Below are 19,524 nucleotides of genomic sequence, written 5' to 3' on the forward strand. Positions count from 1 at the left end.
CATGCACCGTCATGATGCTAGTCCACAGCACTTGGTGTGCAGAACTGCCAGGATCCTTTTGACCTAGTTTATATGTAGAAATTGTTCGGACTTGGTATCTGGCTCTTGTATGCGTTAGATCTGTGAGCACACTTCGGGCCCTCAGAGTGAAGAGAGCAACTAATGTTACCCTGTGTGCTTTTCCCCAGAACTGGTGCACGAGAGCCACATACCAATGTGGGCACCAGTGGGTCCCGACTCCAGGAACCGGCTGCCTCTTCTACTAGATGTAGTGATGCGAGTGTTCCTGCTAACACTGACATCAGCAGCTAAAGCAGCAATCACAGATTTCAGATGCTGACTGCTCAGCCACCAGCTCCATCTACTTTTCCTTTTATGGGCTTGACAAGGACAGGAGTGGCTACACCCTACATGGGTAATTCTGCATAGATGACTATAGAAGGAAAACAGTGGGGTTTGAGATAAGGTAAAACATGCAGAGAAGTGACAGGTGCAGAAAAAGAAAGCAGAGAAGCTGCCTTTGGAAAAGAAACTGCAGAACAGTTTTCCGGACTCCTGTCCTCCATGAAAGGGTGAAATACCAAGGCTGTTTGCCCAGTGCAGTGGTGGCACATGTGAAGAATTTTGCATATAAACAGCTGCTGATTCTGCTCCCAGTTGGATCCTAAGAGGGTGGCTTCTCTCCAGAGGGAAGCCTCAGCTTGGCCAGCCTGGCAGAATGACACAGATATGACACAAAATGACACAGGTGGAATGTACATCACCCCAAGGAGATGGCCTGGTGGAGAGTAGAGCCATCCCCAGGGCATGCAAAGGAAGAGGTGGTAGCAACTGCTCATCCCATGCGGCAGGAATTCTCTGAGGTAGGGCCAGCGTCATTGGATATGTAAACAGTGCCCACAACTGGGCTCCTACCCTCACCTGGGCCTCAAATTCACCTTTTCTTGAATTTGGGCACAGTGCCCTAGAAAATTGTAGCCCATGATTTTTGGAGGATTCCATCCTCATCAGGATTCTGATCTGGCATGGACTGCAGAAGGGACCCTGATCAAAAACCTCAGAATGCAGTGTTCACCTTAACCAAGTGTGAGATCCTACAGCCCTCCACATCCAGGAGAATAGAACCTGAGACTGAGCCATATCCCTCAGTAGTCTTTCTCCCTTTTAAGGAGATCAGCTTATGGGAGGGAGCAGGATGCTTCCAGAACTCATTCTGTGTCAATGATGAGGCTGATGTTGGCCAAAGGTGCTTTACAGAGCATCAACCTCATTCCATGGAGTCCTCACAAGATTCTTAAGCGTTCTTGCAGCATAGTTTAGATCCCCTGAGCCTGACTTTGAGATCTTTCCAGCATTTCCGTCTTTGTTAGCAGTCAGCTACTTCAAATTGTGTTTCCTGAACCTTAGAGTCCTGGCACCATGAAGAATATGAGCCATGGCAAAGGGATATCGTCTTTGGTTTGGTCAAGCTTGCTTTGCACTGTTCTGTATGCTGTGATACATTGATTGCCACTTGTGAATTGGAGGAGAGACTTTAACGAGCTACTGAATTAGGTCTTACCCACAGAAAGGTTTTGGGAGACGAGGGCACTGCTTGGAGCTCAATGGCCACTTGTTGACAGTTTAGGTGGTGAAAGAAATGGGTGTCCTCCAATGGGGAACTGGAGAAAAACTAGAGGTGAACTAGTATGCCCTAGGAAAAGAGAAGCATGTCACAGGAGTTTTTAATTAGGCAAGAAAAGCAAAGCTTAAGTTTCTGTGGGTGGAGGCAGGCAGAAGGGCAGGGCATTAGTGAAAGGCAGGGGTGATTTACTTTGTAATGATTGACTTAAGGGCACTGTCCTACCCAATGGTATGCAGAGTGACAGGTGGCCTGGTGATAAGAAAAGGAATAAATTACAAAGGAGGCACAGGGTGTGGACAGTCCACTGTTGTGGGTCTCTGGGGAGATGGACACAGGACTCTCAGGGCTGCTGCTCCTGCTCTGTGCCCTGCCCTGGGCTGAAGGTGGGAAGGTGCTGGTGATTCCCATGGAGGGCAGTCACTGGCTGAGCATGAGGGATGTCACCAAGGAGCTCCATGCCCAAGGCCACCAGATTGTGGTCCTGGCTCCGGACGTGACTCTTCACATCAAAGGAGAGGACTTCTTCACCTTCAAAACCTATGCCTTTCCGTACACCAATGAAGAATATCAGGAAAAAGTACTGGGAAATATAAAGAAGGCCTTTGAAACACAACATACTGTGAAGTTGTTTTTTGAAAGTATGGAAGCTCTAAGAAATTTTTCAGAACTCTATACAAATTCTTGTGTAGCACTACTGTACAATAAGACTCTGATCCAGCAACTGAATTCCAGTTCCTTCGATGTGATCTTAACGGACCCCATTTTTCCCTGTGGGGCAGTGCTTGCCAAGTACCTACAGATTCCTGCTGTGTTTTTTCTGCGCTCCATTCCCTGTGGCATAGACTATGAGGCCACACAGTGTCCAAACCCTTCTTCATATGTTCCAAGGCTACTCACAACACTTTCTGACCACATGAGCTTCCTGCAAAGAGTCAAGAACATGCTGTACCCTCTGACCTTGAAGTACATTTGCCATATCTCATTCTCTCCCTATGAACGTCTTGCCTCGGAGCTTTTGCAGAGAGAGGTGTCCTTGGTGGAGGTTCTCAGCCATGCATCAGTGTGGCTGCTCCGAGGGGACTTTGTGTTAGACTACCCCAGGCCCATCATGCCTAACATGGTCTTCATTGGGGGTATAAACTGTGCCAACAGGAAGCCGCTCCATCAGGTCTGTATTCTGCCTTTATCGCAATAATTTTCCAGGAAAAAAATATTTTTTTTTTTTACTTTCAAGTGCTTATTTATTCATCTCTCCAAAGTTATCTATATCTCTTTTTCTAAGAGGCTTTGGTAAAATTCATCTATTAAGGTGCTCAAGGTGCTATGCTTCAGGTTTTCAGAGGCCACTGTCAGGACTGAAGGGCTATAGTGGTACTCTGTTGGGACTGCCCATCCAGACACTTTTTCTACTGGTGAGTATCCTGATTCTGCACAGGAACTGAGAAATTGAGCTGTGACCTGACCCATCAGAGTGTGTGTTGCTTTCAGACTTTTTTTTTTTTTTTTTTTTTTTTTGGCGGTTAAAGGAATCAGTGAATGTCAGTTGTTGGTGTGGCAGTTTTTAATATTGCTCTCAGGGATGAAATGGGTGTGTGTTCACAGGACGCTTGAGCACTCAACAGACCCGGAAGCAAGCTAATGAATACTTTATGGGATCAATTGGGCCAGCCACAAATCAAATGCTTGATAGTCTATGTGTAACTGAGCAGCCTCTGTATGACTGTAGATCTTCCATGATAAAACTAAATTGTCTATTTTCAAATTTTAGAAAACTAAAAGAAAAATAGTCTAGAGAAGTCTATCATAACAAAACTTTTTACTTTATCATAGGGTAGAGGTGGAGAGTAAGATGTACGTTTAGTCCTGAGGCTACTGGCTACTTCCCAGTCCAGTCAGCTTGTCTGACAGTAATTGAAACTATACTAAATGGTTTAATGAAGATTTAAGGAAGTTAAATGAATCTGTATTTAATGAGAAAACCTGTGTGCTGGGTCAGGTCTGTAATCCTAGCACTTCGGAAGCTGAGACAGGGTTATGAGTCCAAGTCCAGCCTTAACTACATAATGAGAGCCTGAACTGGGATACACAGTAAGAGCCGGAGAGGGGAGGAGGGAAAGAAGAGGAGGAAGGGAGGAGAGAGAGAAGAGGGGTTAGGAGAAAGAAGGAATGAGGAAGATGAGAGTGAGTAGGGGAAAGAGGAGAAAGAACTGATGAACATGGGGAACGGGAAATTCTGGAAACATAAGCTAATAAAATGGAGAAGGTACCTTTCTTCCAGTTTGGAGGCTGCAGCATAAAATCAAAGGGAAGGTGGTTATTTAAAGGCAGTATAATTTCTTCCAAATGCTTTCAGCCATGTTCCAAAGCCAAACCCAAAAGAGCTGTGTTTGAACTCCAGCCACTGTGACTGGCTTTTTGAATTCTTGATCCTGTTTTAGGTAGAACAGGGCCTCCTAGTCATCTGGGCCTTACAGTGTATTTCTCTTCCTTGCCTGGTGCATTCTGGAAAATTCTCCCAGTAGTTCCATGAAGGGATCCCCTGTAGTGGATTGGAATGCTTCAAAAATATTAGGTGAGAAGTGCATGTGTGTCAAGGTGCTCATGTGGAGGTCAAGAACAATTTCAACTTCCGGTTGCTGGTTCTCTCCTCCCACCATAGGTCCCAAGGATCAAAGTCAAGTTGCCAGGCTTGTGCAGGAAGTGCTCTTATAAGTCCACTGGTGGATTCAAGAGGCTCCCCTTTGCACAGGAAATGCCTTTTGACCACTATGACAAGCCTTCCCTAAAAGAGGACCTTCCACAGGGATGTCTGCAGAAGTCTTTTGAGACTGAACAATTTTTGAAAAGATTTTCAAGCTTGACAATTCATTAAAATGTTTTTTTTTTGTTTGTTTTTTTTTTATAGTTGGGTCTGGTGGCACATGCTGTGAATTCTTACACTTGGGAAGCAGAGTAGATTTCTGTGAATTCAAGACCATCCTGGCCTACATGAGTTCCAGTCCAGCCAGGAACTTTCCATTTACAGCTCCATTAATCTAGGATATATGAATGCTGATTCTTCTTTTTGCTCTCAACTATTAAAACTAGCCAGAGCTGAAGATCTATGACCTCTGAGTGACTTGCTATGCCAGGCTCTTTGCCTACCATGGTCTTTTTTCCACTGTGTAGTTTCAGACTCACTCATTCCATTCTACCATGGGTACTGATTTCCACATTTAACCATCACAGAACTGTACATTTTGTTATCCCCAAATCCTTAATACTTCCTACCAGTTCAGATACAAACCCACACTAACATTCTACTCAGTGTCTTTCCCTCCTGTTTTTATGTGGTCTGCACATGTCTGCATATTGTGTGTGTGTGTGTGTGTGTGTGTGTGTGTGCGCGCGCGCGCACACGTGAGGAGGTCTAAAGCAGATGTCAGGAATCAGCCTCTATTACTTGTCCACCTTATCCAGAGTCTCTCAAAAAAAAAAAAAAAAAATCCAGAGCTTGCCAATATGGCTCATCTTGCTAGCCAGCTTGCTCTGGGGATCCCATGCCTCTGCTTTCTGAGGACTATCACATACACCAGACCTTATGTGGGTTTCTGGGGATGCTTACCTAGTAAGCACCGAAACCCCTGGGCCATCTTCCCAGCCCTCAGTCACTGTCTTCATTAGCTCCCTAGGCTAAAGAAAACATTTGTTTCAAAGTCTGGTAGTTGGTCTGATTTGAGCACTTGTTATTGTTAGAAAGCAGCTGTGATTTCTAAAGGCTCTGTGCGCCCTGGGGAACAGTGCTGAATCTCATGTTTCTGCTGTGTATTGTACATGTATGTCCCAGCATGAGGTTACACTAGGGGTAGTATGGGTATCCAGCATATTTTCATGTAGTCTTAGTTTATAATAATGTGCTTAGGTCCCATGACCTCTTGGCAGAGATTTACAAAGTGTGGCAATTTAAACCTATTCAGATCCCTTTTGCTTCCATGTCTTCACTGATGACATTGGAGTGAGGTAGAACATTGTGTGGTATACCCTCTAAAGACAGCCATCTTCTGCAAGGTTTGAATAGGAAGCACCCAACTGAGCTAAAAGAATGGACTCTATTGTTACATACATAGTTACATATATATATATATATATATATATATATATATATATATATATATATATATATATATTACATATGGCAATCGAGAACCTTGTTTAGCCTTCAAAAGGTACTTCTATTCACTTCCAGAATTTTCCACTGTTGTAGAACAAATTTAGGGCTGAGCACTAACCAGCTCTGAGACTTTGACTGATAAATGCAGCCCTAAACATTCAGAGACCATGGTCCTGGCAACCCCTTTTGCCCATTGAAATGGATTTCAGATTCCTAGCCTACAAAACTTGGGAAGAATAAATGTGATAGACATTACCAAGTTCGTGGTAATTCATTGCAGCAGGGACCAGAATCTACCTAGTGTACTTTTTCAATTAAACTGCTTTCAAAAGCTTAGTTTTAACCTTTTGTTTTAAACAGTAGTCAATTGTTCCTATATCACCATCATTTTAGGTAAGTGAAAAGCTACTTTTTTCCAATTTACTTTAAACTAAATAATTAGTATATTCCTATCTTTCACCACAGTGTGAGTGTGGGGAAGTGGAGCTATATGGCTACACTTCACAGAAAGCTCTCTAGGTCGAATTATCAACAAAATGGACATTGTGCGATTTTAGGTGCTGTGAACAGTGTTTCCTACCACTAGGACAGAACGGTGGTCTGCCTCAGGATTAAGTTTAATGAGTGCCAAAGGCATACAGATATTTACAACAGGCATAAAGACCAAGAGAGATCCTATCCCTGCAGTCCCAACAAGAAGAGGCACCGGCACGAACTGTATATAATGTCTTGAATACAGTTGTTCTGAAAGTAGAGTTCCCTTGAAAACGCTTTTAAACAAAAAAGTCCTGATAGTCCTTAAAACACACTTTATGCCTTTACTCAGTATCGATGCGAAGCAACTGCTCTTTGCCGTTAATTATCAGGGATTTTAACTCTCCGTCTTCTTCCACTTCCACTCTTTCTTGGCCATTCTCAACGATTCTCTTGGTGGTGATTTTTTTGCCATTAACTATTTCGGTGGAGGTTGACACCGACTTGAAGTTGCCTGCCGCGCCCCCGCCACAGGACATGGAGAAAGAAGAAACTCCCGAGTTGCCCGGAGAACCGAAGGATGTGAATCCGGTATCTAAGGAAGCAAAGCCACCCCCGAAAGTCGGGAAGTGGGTGAAGGAGGAGGAGAAGGGTACGGCCCCTCGGCTTCGGCTTCCTCGGGTGCTCCTCCGTTCCCCAAAGAAGTTCTCAAACGGGTCTCCGAAGAAGTCGAACGAGAAGGGGTCGCGGCCCCCGAAGAACTCCCTGAAGACCTCGGCGGGGTCTCGGAAGGAGAAGACGTACTGGAAGGCGTCCTGGAACGGGCTGCCGGCCGCGCCGCCGCCGCCCACCTCGCCCACCTCGCCGCAGCGGTCGTACACCTCTCGCTTGCGGGCGTCCGAGAGGACCTCGTAGGCCTGCGCCACCTGCTTGAACCGCCTCTCGGCCTCCTCCTTGTGCTCAGGGTTCTTGTCCGGGTGCCACTTGAGCGCTAGCTTACGGTACGCCTTGCGGATGGCCTCGGCCGAGGCCTGCCGCGGCACGCCCAGCACCTCGTAGTAGTCCACCATGGCGGCTGGCCGGCCCGCGGCCTAGGCGCTTCAGCGCGGCTGGTGGCTGCTGAACGCCCGCTTACCCGCCGGCGCCGCCCGCGCGCGCCCTTGTGACGTGGACGCCTCTCATTGGTGGAGGCGGGCGGCGCTTCAGCCTATCAGGATGGAGGGCTCCAGGGGTTGGTTCCGCTCCCAACAAGGCCCAGGGATGCTTAGGGTTAGGGATGGGGCTGAGTCCGGCGGCCTGTGTCCTCCTGCTTGGTTTTGTTGGTGTCCTGTGAAGGACAAAAGACAACTTAGGGGAGAGGCTGTGGTTCTGGCTGCCATAGAAAAGTACTACTTCACTTTTTCCTCCTTCTCCTCTCCCTCCTCCTCCACTTCTCCTCTCCCCCCTTTCCCTTCTCAGTCTCCTCCCATTTCCCCTTCCTCGTCCTCTTACCCCTATCTTACCCCTATTCTCCTCTTCCTCCTCCCTATCGCTCCTTTTTCTTCATCTCCCTTTCTTCTTCTGCTGCTGCTCTCCCTTCTCTTCTCAGCTGTGTAGATCAAGCTAGTCTTGAACTTCCGGTGATGCCCTGCTGCATCCACATCCTGAGCTGTGCTTCACAAAGTTGGCTCTTTAAAATGGGTTTCTGTGCCCTGCCCCAAGTCAGCTTTCCTTCAGCCGGGTAAGAGGATAAGGAAGTTGACAGGGGTGGCTTTTGTCTGACTCTGAAGGACAGTGATTTGTGAAGGACTGAGGTCCTCAAACAGTTTGGCTTCAGGACCCTTCATTTTCATTTCTATGGCTCTGAGGCCCATTGAGATCACAAGAAAGTAAAGCAGTGAGAAGGGCATATCTATTAGCTACATGCTGAGATAAACCATGTTCGTATGAGGAAATAACTTCTTCAGAAACTCAGAAGAGTGGTGTATGTTTACATTTCTTTAAGTCACTCCAGCACTGGGCTTAATAGAGCGGGATTCTCCTGCTTCTGCATTCAATCTACTGTGATTTCACACATGGAGTAACCTTCAGAAAACTCTACCATACGCTTATGAGAAAATGAGATCTTTAAAGAGTCAGTATCCCTGTGGGTGGAAATAGTTTTGATGTTGTAAAATTCCCTTGGAAGGTCCTCAGGGTTCCCTAGCTAATACTTGGAGAGCCATTGTTGTCCTGAACAAAATAGTTAGAACTTGTGGGCTGTTTTCGTACCACTGCAGGTGAGATGTTCTTGTTACCCACTCGCTGTTGTATCACGACTACGGGTTTCCTTCTGTTCTTGCTTGATACTTGTGTTATCTCCACTTCCTTACTTTTTTAAACATTATATTACCTGACTTGATCAGTTGTGAGGCAACACTCATCTATAAAGGTTACTTGGTTCTAAAGGGAAATAGTTAACCAGTGAACTTTTAAAGACTATTATGAAGGGCACTAGGTCTAACCAGGAGCGCTAGTGAACCAGAACAGTCATTGGAGTTTTTGTCACACCCAGTGTCTGAACTTGAACCTCTAGGCCTGGCACTTGGCAAACATGAAACAGTGATAGAAACCTGATTAGGAGGAAAGGGCAGATGGATTGACTAATCAGAAGAGCTACAGAGGAGAAATAATCTTCAAAAAGTGGCTCAAGGTCTAAGGAAGGGCAAGGCTAAAGGATTTGAGTGTTCTTGTGTGCCCAATGAAGCTGTTGACAAAGGCACCAGAAGCAGGGATGGTATGGGATAAGATGGGGACCAAATGATATAGTGAGATAGTTGGAAGGACAGCCTAGGGGCTGAAGCTCTGAAATAGGACCATGGCAGCTGGGTTTGAGAGAATGAACACTTGGCTTAAGTATTGGGCCTATGGTAAAAGTGGATGAGGTCTGTACAAAGACAGTTACTGAGTGCATAGCTGTGGACTGGGACCTGGGTTGATAGAGCGACTGCAAAGCTGAAAGCCTGTCTTATGAGGAATGTATCCATTATACATTGTCTAGCACATGGGCAGTTATGTGAGCTTCTAGATGATGAAAGGCAGGGCAGAGAAAAATGCTGCAGAGATACTAGGAAAACTGCCCTTTTCCTCTAGAAGATCCTTAGCTCATCCACAAGGGGATGACAAGCTTATGTGCTCTGTTTAGTATCAAGCTCTATTCTTATCCCCTCAAAGGGGCTAGGTGTCCCACAGATAGTATATTAACTTCTAGCTCCAGCTTAAAAAGAAATTTCATTTGAAAAATGGGACTTTTCAAAGACATCACATTCTTCAAGGGTTTCCAAAGTAGGACCATATTGCTGCTCTGTTCTGTTTTCTCAGCCAGCAGAGCACATCTTGATGTGCCCTATAATTGGTTCAAGTTTTTCTCTGACCCTTGGACCCCCCTCCCCCTTACAGGCACTGGCCATTGGTCATTTGAGTTTTGGCTCTGGCACCTAGCATAGCACCCAGCACAGTCGGATTCATATGTTTCATGCATGTTGGTGAAGGAAGGGATTAGCTTTGTGTTTGAAATATGTTTGGTCTGTTCATGTTCCAGGGCAGATCTATTATTGGATTGCTTTGAAATGATTCTCCTTGTGGGTCATAAGAAATGTAGATTGCCTTAGATCAGTGAACAGTGTTCCTTGGCCAAGGGTAGGGTTGGGGCCCTCACCATTCAGGTCCACAGTGGCTCAGGAAGCTCTGAAGCAGCACTGTGTGCTTTGCATGTGGCCCTGGGTTCTATCTCTGGCACCATTTAAATGAAAGAGCTCATGGTTCTGAGTAATGACAGGAACAGTGTCTCATAAAAGCATTGTCATGTTTATGGGCTCTTTGTTCCATATAAGCTGCAGGTGAGTTCTCACGAAATGGAGCTTCTAAGGGTTACTGATCCTAAAGTTTAACTTGGATTGTGAGCTTTGGAATTTCAGTTAAATGCACAGCAAAAGCAAAGGCATCATTTCTGCTTACTGAGAATTAAATGTAATGGAGTGATTGAATGTGGGGAAGGATTTGAGAGAGAGAGAGAGAGAGAGAGAGAGAGAGAGAGAGAGAGAGAGAGAGACCCTGCAAAAACACAAGCAAAACCAGGATTCTGCTGAGGAAGGTGAAGGTCCAGGAAAAGGGACTTTAAGCACCTGAATGAGAGGGGTCCTGTCACCTGCACTCCCTAGAACACCAAAGTTTTAAAGTTACTTTGTTTCTCTTTGTTGTTCTCAGCACTGCTCCATGCAGGCAGGACCAGCACTGTGGTCAATACTAGGATCTGTGCTTTCTTCCTGGGACTGTATAGGACATCAGTGGATTCCCAGAATGAGCACAAGACTGGGTTCTGCCCACACTCTGGTCACCCACTTCAGGAGGCATTTCTTTACAACAGCTCTTCCCTTGGTCTCCAAGGGCCTAAGATAGTGCTGTTTGAACACCTCTTTGGGCTCAAAGTCCTCCCTCTTGCTTTTTTTCCATTCATGACCTGAGGAACACAGTTTTCCATTCAACTTCTAACTAGGGCCTGTGTCTTAGCTCTGTCAGCCTCAGTGTGTTTGCAAACTGAGGGAAATAACCTTCTCCTTTGATGGGCCAGCTCTATGGGATAAGATGTGTTGCAGAATGCTTAGCTTGATAACACCTGACACATAGTACACACCTGACTTTGTTACCTTCAAGTCAATCATCAGAATTCCCCCAGGGCCTTGGGCTAGTGTGATGAGCACAATTGTACTTGTCTAACCAGCTTATCTATTTTGATTTTCTGTTTGTAATATGTTTTCTCACTGTTTCTCTGAGGGAGTGTAGTTCTGCTCTTGGAGAGGACTTCTGCACATGGACTCATGTGACTTTGCCTTGTCATTCTCTACCCCAGCCTGGTTCCATTCATTTGCACTCTCAATGGGCCTCATTTATTAGCTTTAGCTGTGGGTCTGTCTGTCTTGATAGAGCCTGAGCCCTGGAAAGGCAGGACACTCCTCTGTGCTGGTCTTAGCTGCAGTCCCTAGACCTAGCACTCTACTAGATTTATTAAGTATGAAGTAAAAACAGCGATAGAAGCCATGGAGATAACTCAGTTAGTAAAGTGCTCTGCAAGCGTAAGGACCTGAGTTCAAGGCCTAGGAGCCACATGAAAATTCTGGACATGATGGGGCATGCTTATAATCCCAATGTTGAGGAGCTAGAGAAATGAAAATTCCTTGGTTCAGTAGCCTCCCAGTTTAGCTTAATTGATAGGGTCTACTCCAATGAAAGAGCCTACTTCAACACAAAATGTATGGCCTCTGGGAGATAACACCCAAGGTTACCCCTTGGACTACATACCACACACAGACAGCCACGGCCACAGCCACAGCCACAGCCACAGCCACAGCCACAGCCAAAGCCACACACACACACACACACACACACACACACACACACTTTAAAAAGTGATAGAAGTGGTTAAGAGGCGCCTCAAGTGAATGATGGTGCACATTCTCAGGGCCTTCATGGACAGAAGTGGAGTTGCGGCACTTTTCAGTTCCATTCTTTCCAAAAGACTTTCTGAGTAACTTTTTATCCTTGGGAAGGCAGCATGCTATGACACTTCATGGTAACCCTTTCTGACATACAAAAATGCTAATTTAATGAATCCAAATTGGCCAGAGATGGTTTGCTCACTATATGCATTCAAAGGCATGATTTAAAGAAGGAAATGCAGTCATTTCAACAGGCTCTATCAAGATAGACAGACTCACAGCTAAAGCTAAAGCTGTTGCTCATTAAGGAGCCCAGTAAAGCTCCACCCTCTTCCTTTTGAAAAGCAAACATTCTGTGGTCTTTGCCAGTTGACTGACAGCTTTAGTCATGGGACGCAGTAAAAAATTAACTGGTTGCACAGATTTCTCTTCATGAGTTATGAGCAGACCTGAGTAGACCTTTGACAATAGCAGAGGGAGAGGTACCATGACTATGGTGTGCTGGGGCTCACATTTGCTTCTGCTTCTCCCCGGCCTTCTGATATGTTTGTTTGGCCCCTCTGTGTCCCATGCTGGGAAGCTGCTATTGTTCCCTGTGGATGGCAGCCACTGGCTCAGCATGCTTGGAGTTACTCGGCAGCTCCAGCAGAAGGGGCATGAGATAGTGGTCATAGCGCCTGAAGCCTCACTCTACATCAAAGAAGAATCATTTTACACTTTAAAGAAGTACCCTGTACCATTCAAAAAGGAAAACTTGACAGCTACCTTTGTGGAACTTGGACATAGTGTCTTTGAGCAAGATCCTTTCCTGCTACGTTTGGTCAAAACATACAAGAAAGTCAAAAGGGACTCTGCTATGTTCCTGTCCGGCTGCTCATACCTACTGCACAATGCTGAGTTCATGGCCTCTCTGGAAGAAAGCCACTTTGATGCTCTGCTAACAGATCCTTTCCTTCCTTGTGGCTCCATCGTGGCCCAGCTCCTGGCTCTGCCTGCTGTATACTTCTTGAATTCATTGCCATGCGGCCTGGATTTGGAAGCTACCCAGTGCCCCATTCCTCTGTCCTACGTGCCCAAGAGTATGTCTGTAAACTCAGATCACATGAACTTCCTGCAGCGAGTGAAGAACATGCTCATTGCTTTGTCAGAGAACTTTCTATGCAATGTGGTTTATTCTCCCTATGCATCACTTGCCACAGAGATCTTACAGAAAGAGGTGACGGTCAAGGACCTTCTGAGCTCTGCATCTATCTGGCTGATGAGAAATGACTTTGTGAGAGATTACCCCAGGCCCATCATGCCCAACATGGTTTTTGTTGGTGGGGTAAACTGTCTTCAGAAAAAGCCTTTATCCCAGGTGTGTATTTGAGTGGGGCCTCTCCCTGCCCATGTGTTCTCTCAGGAATAGGACCTTCTGTAGATATGTGCTGAGCTCAGTGAGCATTCTGGGATAAGTACTCTCTTTGTTAACTTTTCTCTCCTAAGTCTCCCAGTCTTGAATTTGTCTATCCTTGGCATCCTCTTCTGACTTACCTCTTTGTACACAGTATTTTGGAAAACTGTATCTTGGGCACTTTATTCTGTGGAATTCAGTTTAATGCAACCGACACTAACTGTCAGAGAACCGTGGCACTTGGGACACTTCTCGGAGAACACAGCTGTGTATTAGAAAAGCGTGCCCTTGCTTGGGGCATTTGATTCTGGCACTAGCAGCTCAAGTCTGATGCAATTGTTCTTTAACCTTTACAGATCCTAGCAGGATATTATGGTCCTGGCTAAAGTTCTAGATCTTAACAGGAAGCTAGATCCCACAGCTTTCTCCTTCTTCTAATAGGGCAAGGCATCATCCCTCTGTCTGAGCAAAAGACAGTCTTTGTCGGAGAAAGCAATTCACAAACCACAGCTGTATGTGTTGGGTCTGAAGTAAAGAGCCAATAGGAGATCCCAGAGGCCAGAAATGTAAAGATAATGAAGGCAGAGACTGAACATAACAGTCAGACTGGCTCCAAGTACATGTGCTTGGCTCAACAGGCAGTCTCAGTGGAACCTGGGAAAGTAAAACGTTTTGTTCAGAGCTCAGAACCAAATACACAGGTCTCAGTAGAATGTAGGAGATGTTTAAGGGTCTCACCATCTTGGGGCGGTCGAGGCGGGTATCTCTAGTGAGAAGGCCTTTCTTTTGGAACATTTAACCTGTTTAGAAGGAAACAAGATCAAAGATTATTTGTAGTTAACATGTTGCCTCACTGTTGACTATCTCATGAACTGTGATGTTGTGGCAAAGTTTAGGGCATAATGTGCTAAGCAGAGAGGACTCACCTTTGCTGAAAGCGCTCACCTTTGTTGAACCCTCAAAAGTTGAGTCAGAGTGAGACATTGACCATCTTGCCTCTGTGGCTTACTCTGTTGGCCTCTGCACACAAACTTGCGTGCCAGTGAAGCCTTAGTTAAATCATACTATCTGATTGGGGATGTTTATGACCCTACAGATCTGATTTTGTGCCAATCACGTACTATTGCCTGCTGAGTAGGCGTTCAAAGGCATACAGGAGGGCAAACTACCCTGCCTTTCCCAGCTAGGCTTGCACAGATCTGGAAGGAGCAAAGATTCTGGAATGTAGGTGAACTACGTGCTATCAGGAGGTAGCAGGAAAGCAGAGCACACCAGGATGTGAGCTGCCTGTCCCCAGGGAAGAAGTGCATGGGGAAGGAAGAAGAAAAATGCGATGTGATCCTAGGGAAGAAAGGCTTCAGAGCAACCAACTCCGGGATGCTCTTGATCAAATCCAGGGCAGTGACAGAAGAGCCTGGTCTTTAGATGGGCCCAGGGAGTGAGACCAAGGTGCCAGTGCTCTGACGATCCAGGGAACTGCAGGAGTCTGGCCTTCAGGTGCATGGAAGAGGGGTGTGCCTCTGGGAAGACTGTCCAGGGTATGAGATCCTGATATGTTCAGGATAGAGTTTAGTAGAAGCCGCTTTGTATCTTACATGCAGGGAGAGTCAGGACATGCTTTGCCCAGGAATATTTGGGTTTTGTTAATAAAGGTACGGTGTTCCAGGCAGCCCTTCAGCTGTGGGTAGCCTGGCACATCACGCCATCATGTTGATGCTGTTTATGTTCTTTGGAAATATCTGAATCCATCTGAGAGACTCTTGATGGTTAGTTAGCTTATTAATAATGTACAGTGGGAGAGAACTACCATGCCACTTAATGTCTATTTCCTGTATGGGGCCACAGGTGGTCACATGTATATGTGTGTCATGTTCATGTGTATGTATACTCATGTATGTGCCTCTGCTTCGCTTATGGGAAATCAGCACACATCTGCATCTCCAGGAAACCCCACAGATAACCCTGTAAGCAAGAAATCCTCCTAAATTGACAGAGGGCAAGGAAACAGAGTTGCCATGATGATTTTTGTCTATTACATACACACCTTTACTGATTTCCACAAGAGGAAAGTATCTAACTTGTAGTCTAATGTGTGCAGTTACCGTGGAATGTGAGAAATAAGAGATGAATTGGAAATTTCTCTTCCTCCTCTAGGAATTCGAAGCCTATGTCAACGCCTCTGGAGAGCATGGCATCGTGGTTTTCTCTTTGGGATCCATGGTCTCGGAGATTCCAGAGAAGAAAGCTATGGAAATCGCTGAGGCTTTGGGCAGAATTCCTCAGACTGTAAGATGGTTCTGCAAGACTCCTTCATATCTGTTTTCATGAGGGCTCTACTTCTAGGCTTCAGGGTCTAAATGCAGAAATTTGGGGTGTGAAACTCCTCTGCCATTCCACAAAGTTATTACTCCAAAGAATTAGGGAGAATTTAGTTAAAAAATAAGCATGATACTTTTTTCCCATATCAATGAAGAATGTTTCTCCAAAAAGCTATTTTGTTTTGTTTGTTCCTGCTTAGATAGTTTTGTATCTACTTGCTTTGTCAAGAAAGTTTCTCTTTGAGGTGCAGAAAAAAATGAAGAAATCCTGAATGTGACTTGATGGCTTTTCACACTCTTGTTGTCAAGTTTTAGCATCAGGATACAAAGTTGCTTTTGAGCTCCAAACCTTGCATCCTGCAGAGTCCATAGGTGTTCCTACTCACGGGACTGGCTTTTCTAGCTAGGATAGCAGATTTTTAAAAGATCACAATGTGCTCTTTTATTAAACCTTGTGCGTTTTATCCCTGCCAGGTCCTGTGGCGCTACACCGGACCTAGACCATCGAATCTTGCAAAGAACACAATACTTGTCAAATGGCTACCCCAAAATGATCTGCTCGGTAGGTTGGGAACCTCTGACTTGTAGGTCAAACCAGGGTTAAATTAAGAAAAGGACAGGCATTAATATTCTAAATGATTGCTTAGCTTGACTATGGCTGATACACATCACATACATCAACCGACCCAGAGTTCTACAATGGTCACATGTAGATAGCAGTCCTTGGGGGTTTTTCAGAATCTAGACATCATCAGGCTGAGGAACTCAGTGTCCCTCTCTGTTGTACTTCTCAGGTCATCCAAAGGCTCGTGCGTTCATCACACACTCTGGCTCCCATGGTATTTATGAAGGAATATGCAATGGAGTTCCCATGGTGATGATGCCCTTGTTTGGCGATCAGATGGACAATGCCAAGCGCATGGAAACTCGGGGAGCTGGGGTCACCCTTAATGTCCTTGAAATGACTGCTGATGATTTGGAAAATGCCCTAAAGACAGTCATCAATGACAAGAGGTAAGTAACAGAAAAGAAAAAGAAAAACAAACAACTTGTATTCATGTCTACAGCATTTGCAATCAACACAATAGCACAAAAACAAATACATAAAAAAAATCTAGATTTATACACAAACAATGTGGGGATTGTTCCTACTTGTAAAAGGACTTCGTATTTTAACATAGAGTTTGTTAAAATTATTACTTTGCTTAGATTTAAAATCTTCAGGTAAAAATGTCACCATAATAGGCATATCATCTCTAAGATCCTGTAAAGAGGGAAATAATCCATTAAAAGATGCATAAGGGTGGTGCCAGAGATGGCTTCGCAGGTAAGAGCACTTGCTGTGCAAGCCTGAGAACTGAGTTCAAATCCCAGCACTTATGTGAAAAGCCAGGCGTCGGCATCACTGAAAGGGAGTTAGGAGAATTGCTGGGGCTTGCTGGCCACCAGCCTAGCTCCAGGTCCAGTGAGAGACTTGGTCTCAAAGAAATAAAGTAGACATTGACAGAGCAGAACATCGTCTTACACACACACACACACACACACACACACACGCACGCACGCACGCACGCACGCACGCACGCACGCCACATGCACGTGCACACCATGAGGCCACTTTGTCTCTACTTGAAATTTAGTTCATTGCTGTCAAGGTTACCGGAACTATTTTATTTAAAACCTATGGAAAAACCAGCATGGAGACAGACACTGGTAATCTAAGTACTTTGGAGACAGAGACAGGAGGATTGCTACAAGTTCAAGAAGAGTTCAAGGCTATACAGACACTGGTAATCTAAGGACTTTGGAGACAGAGACAGGAGGATTGCTACAAGTTCAAGAAGAGTTCAAGGCTATATCTTCAGTTCCAGGCCAGCTGGGCTGCATAGCAAGATTTTGTCTTAAGACAAAACCAACAATCCAGACCCAACCAAACAACAGGAACCCCAGACAACAATGTAAAAGGCAGGGAGGTGAGCAATGGGGCAGCAGTTAAGAGCACTTGTGGCTCTTCTAGGGGACCTGAGTTTGTTTCTCAGCTCTGGGGGAATCCAATGCCCTCTTCTGGCCTCCATGGGCACTACACTTATGTGTATATACCCACACAGAGACAGACATATTAACACAATTAAAAATAAAATTAAATCTTAAAAGCAATACCACAAAATGTTATAAGAAGAAATGATGGCCAGTGGTAGATTTAATCTAACAACAGTGTGTGTGCAGACTTATGAGCATGTGTGTGTAAAGAGTTTTAGGCACATTGCCTTAGTCTGTTTTCTGTTGCAATAACAGAATACCCAGAATTACACAACTTAATGAAGGGTTAAAGTTTATTTGGCTCACAGTTCTAGAAGTTGTTGGAAAGTCTAGAGTTGGACAGCTGCATCTACTAAGGTCTCTTGCTGCATCCTCACATGGTTGAAACCTGGAGTTGCAGAGGATGTGTATATGCAAGAGATGAAACATGAGACATCCTACTCTCACAGTGACAGACTCCAGCTCTGGGACAAAGGCCATCATCTCTCTCAATGGCTTCTCACTTCCTAGAGGTTCCACCACCTCTTCGTACCTTTGTGTCGGGGACCGATGTTCCCACACATGAGCTTGTGGAAAAAATTCAAACCACACTGCTCTTTAATCTATAGCTGATTCCTTTTTTTCCCTTCATTTTTACCATAAAGACAGTATAATTTCCCTACAAAAAAGTCACTAAAAGGAAAAAAATAGGAAATGAAGTTTAAAAATTAATAACTTTTTTTTGCTTTTGCTTTCTTTCCTCCATACTTCTCCTTCTTCTTCCTTTCTTTCTTCATTTCACCATCTATCTGTCCTCTCCTTCTTAGAGATAAAGAATATTGATTGTGTGTGTGTGTGTGTGGGGGGGTGCTTCTCTGGTTATAATAGAAGCAGGCTTCTCTTCCTGACTGGAGGTCAAGCCTAAAGGGATGCTGTCTGTTGCATGGATGCTCCAGGCACTAACAACCACTTTCTTTGTGTGCAGCTACAAGGAGAACATCATGCGTCTCTCCAGGCTTCACAAGGACCGTCCTATAGAGCCTCTGGACCTGGCTGTGTTCTGGGTGGAGTATGTGATGAGGAACAAGGGGGCACCACACCTGCGTCCGGCCGCCCATGACCTCACCTGGTACCAATACCATTCCTTGGATGTGATCGGCTTCCTCCTGGCCATCGTGTTGACAGTGGTCTTCACTGTGTTTAAGTGCTGTGCCTATGGCTGCCGAAAATGCTTTGGGAAAAAGGGGCGAGTTAAGAAATCACACAAATCCAAGACCCATTGAGAAGTGGGTGGGAAGTGAAGAGGAAATATTGGTTCATTCTCCAATCAGTTTGACACTTGAAAACAGAATCAGTGTTAAATTTATTTTGTTTTTATTTGGGAAATAATTAACCATACACTGTATACCCAGAACACTTTTTTTTTAAATAAAAACAATCTAATTGCTGGCCACGTCCATCAGGGAAGGTATGGACAATGCTTGTCATCTGTTGGTAACTTACAGAAAGTTTGGCACTCTGTATTCAATGACAACCCCACCCACGGTCATTAGATTCCTCGCCTGGATTCTCAGATTGTTGTGACCTTCTCCAGTGCCAGTCATTTGTCCTTATGCTCCTGTGTTGTGGGCAACATGGCCTTTGAAGCTTTGGGAGAAAGGATGATGCTATGAAACTGATGGTACTGTCTTTGAGATGATAATCATTGCTTGTGTGAAGCAGGTCTGAATGTGATGAAAGCCAAAGTATATTCTTAGGCAAGTACATCTTCTGTAGTGTTTCCCAAACCAAGAACTTATTAATAAATTCACATAAATTGTATTTATTATTTCTTTCTCCATTGGTATTATATTTATTTGTTGTCGAAGTATATCCTCTAATTCTAAAAGTGCTACATGATTGGGACACAGAACTTGAAAACCAGAAGAGATTCACACGTGTACATACACACAGGAGAAGGATCACCTGTAATTGCATTGCTCATTAATGCAGTTGCATTTCATGCAGTCAGTGCAGATGCACCACTGTTGCTGTGTTGTGTGATATTTTGATTACATTCTGACACTCCCGAGACTGACAATAAAGTTTGTTTTGAA

At 44.9% G+C, this 19,524-nt stretch overlaps 2 protein-coding genes across 9 annotated transcripts in view; one reads left to right on the top strand and one right to left on the bottom strand.

Annotated features, from left to right (window-relative positions):
* Nucleotides 1-19,256, top strand: part of LOC114697897 (UDP-glucuronosyltransferase 1-6) — a 104,137-nt gene extending 84,881 nt beyond the window's left edge. For 5 of the 8 annotated variants that reach the window (XM_028876297.2, XM_037210087.1, XM_028876296.2 and 2 more), the window contains exons 2-5: nucleotides 15,249-15,380; nucleotides 15,887-15,974; nucleotides 16,207-16,426; nucleotides 18,414-19,256. In XM_028876297.2, coding sequence (XP_028732130.1) covers nucleotides 15,249-15,380; nucleotides 15,887-15,974; nucleotides 16,207-16,426; nucleotides 18,414-18,711 — 738 coding nt within the window. In that variant the 3' untranslated portion in view covers nucleotides 18,712-19,256. Of the gene's footprint in view, nucleotides 1-1,934; nucleotides 2,793-12,141; nucleotides 13,059-15,248; nucleotides 15,381-15,886; nucleotides 15,975-16,206; nucleotides 16,427-18,413 lie in introns of those variants that run through there. The other 3 variants (XM_028876300.2, XM_028876294.2, XM_028876295.2) reach the window with 3 other exon arrangements.
* On the bottom strand, nucleotides 6,374-7,390 carry Dnajb3 (DnaJ heat shock protein family (Hsp40) member B3). Its single transcript, XM_028876301.2, has one exon. The coding sequence runs from the start codon at nucleotides 7,316-7,318 to the stop codon at nucleotides 6,593-6,595; it is 726 nt and encodes a 241-aa protein (XP_028732134.1). The 5' UTR covers nucleotides 7,319-7,390; the 3' UTR covers nucleotides 6,374-6,592.
* Nucleotides 19,257-19,524: the final 268 nt, after the last annotated feature.

Source organism: Peromyscus leucopus, chromosome 13 (assembly GCF_004664715.2).
Source record: "Peromyscus leucopus breed LL Stock chromosome 13, UCI_PerLeu_2.1, whole genome shotgun sequence".
NCBI classification, from domain to species: Eukaryota; Metazoa; Chordata; class Mammalia; order Rodentia; family Cricetidae; genus Peromyscus; species Peromyscus leucopus.

What these genes read in the sequence shown, in the direction of transcription:
- Dnajb3 (XM_028876301.2), bottom strand. Translation starts at nt 7,318, where the DNA reads ATGGTGGACTACTACGAGGTGCTGGGCGTGCCGCGGCAGGCCTCGGCC.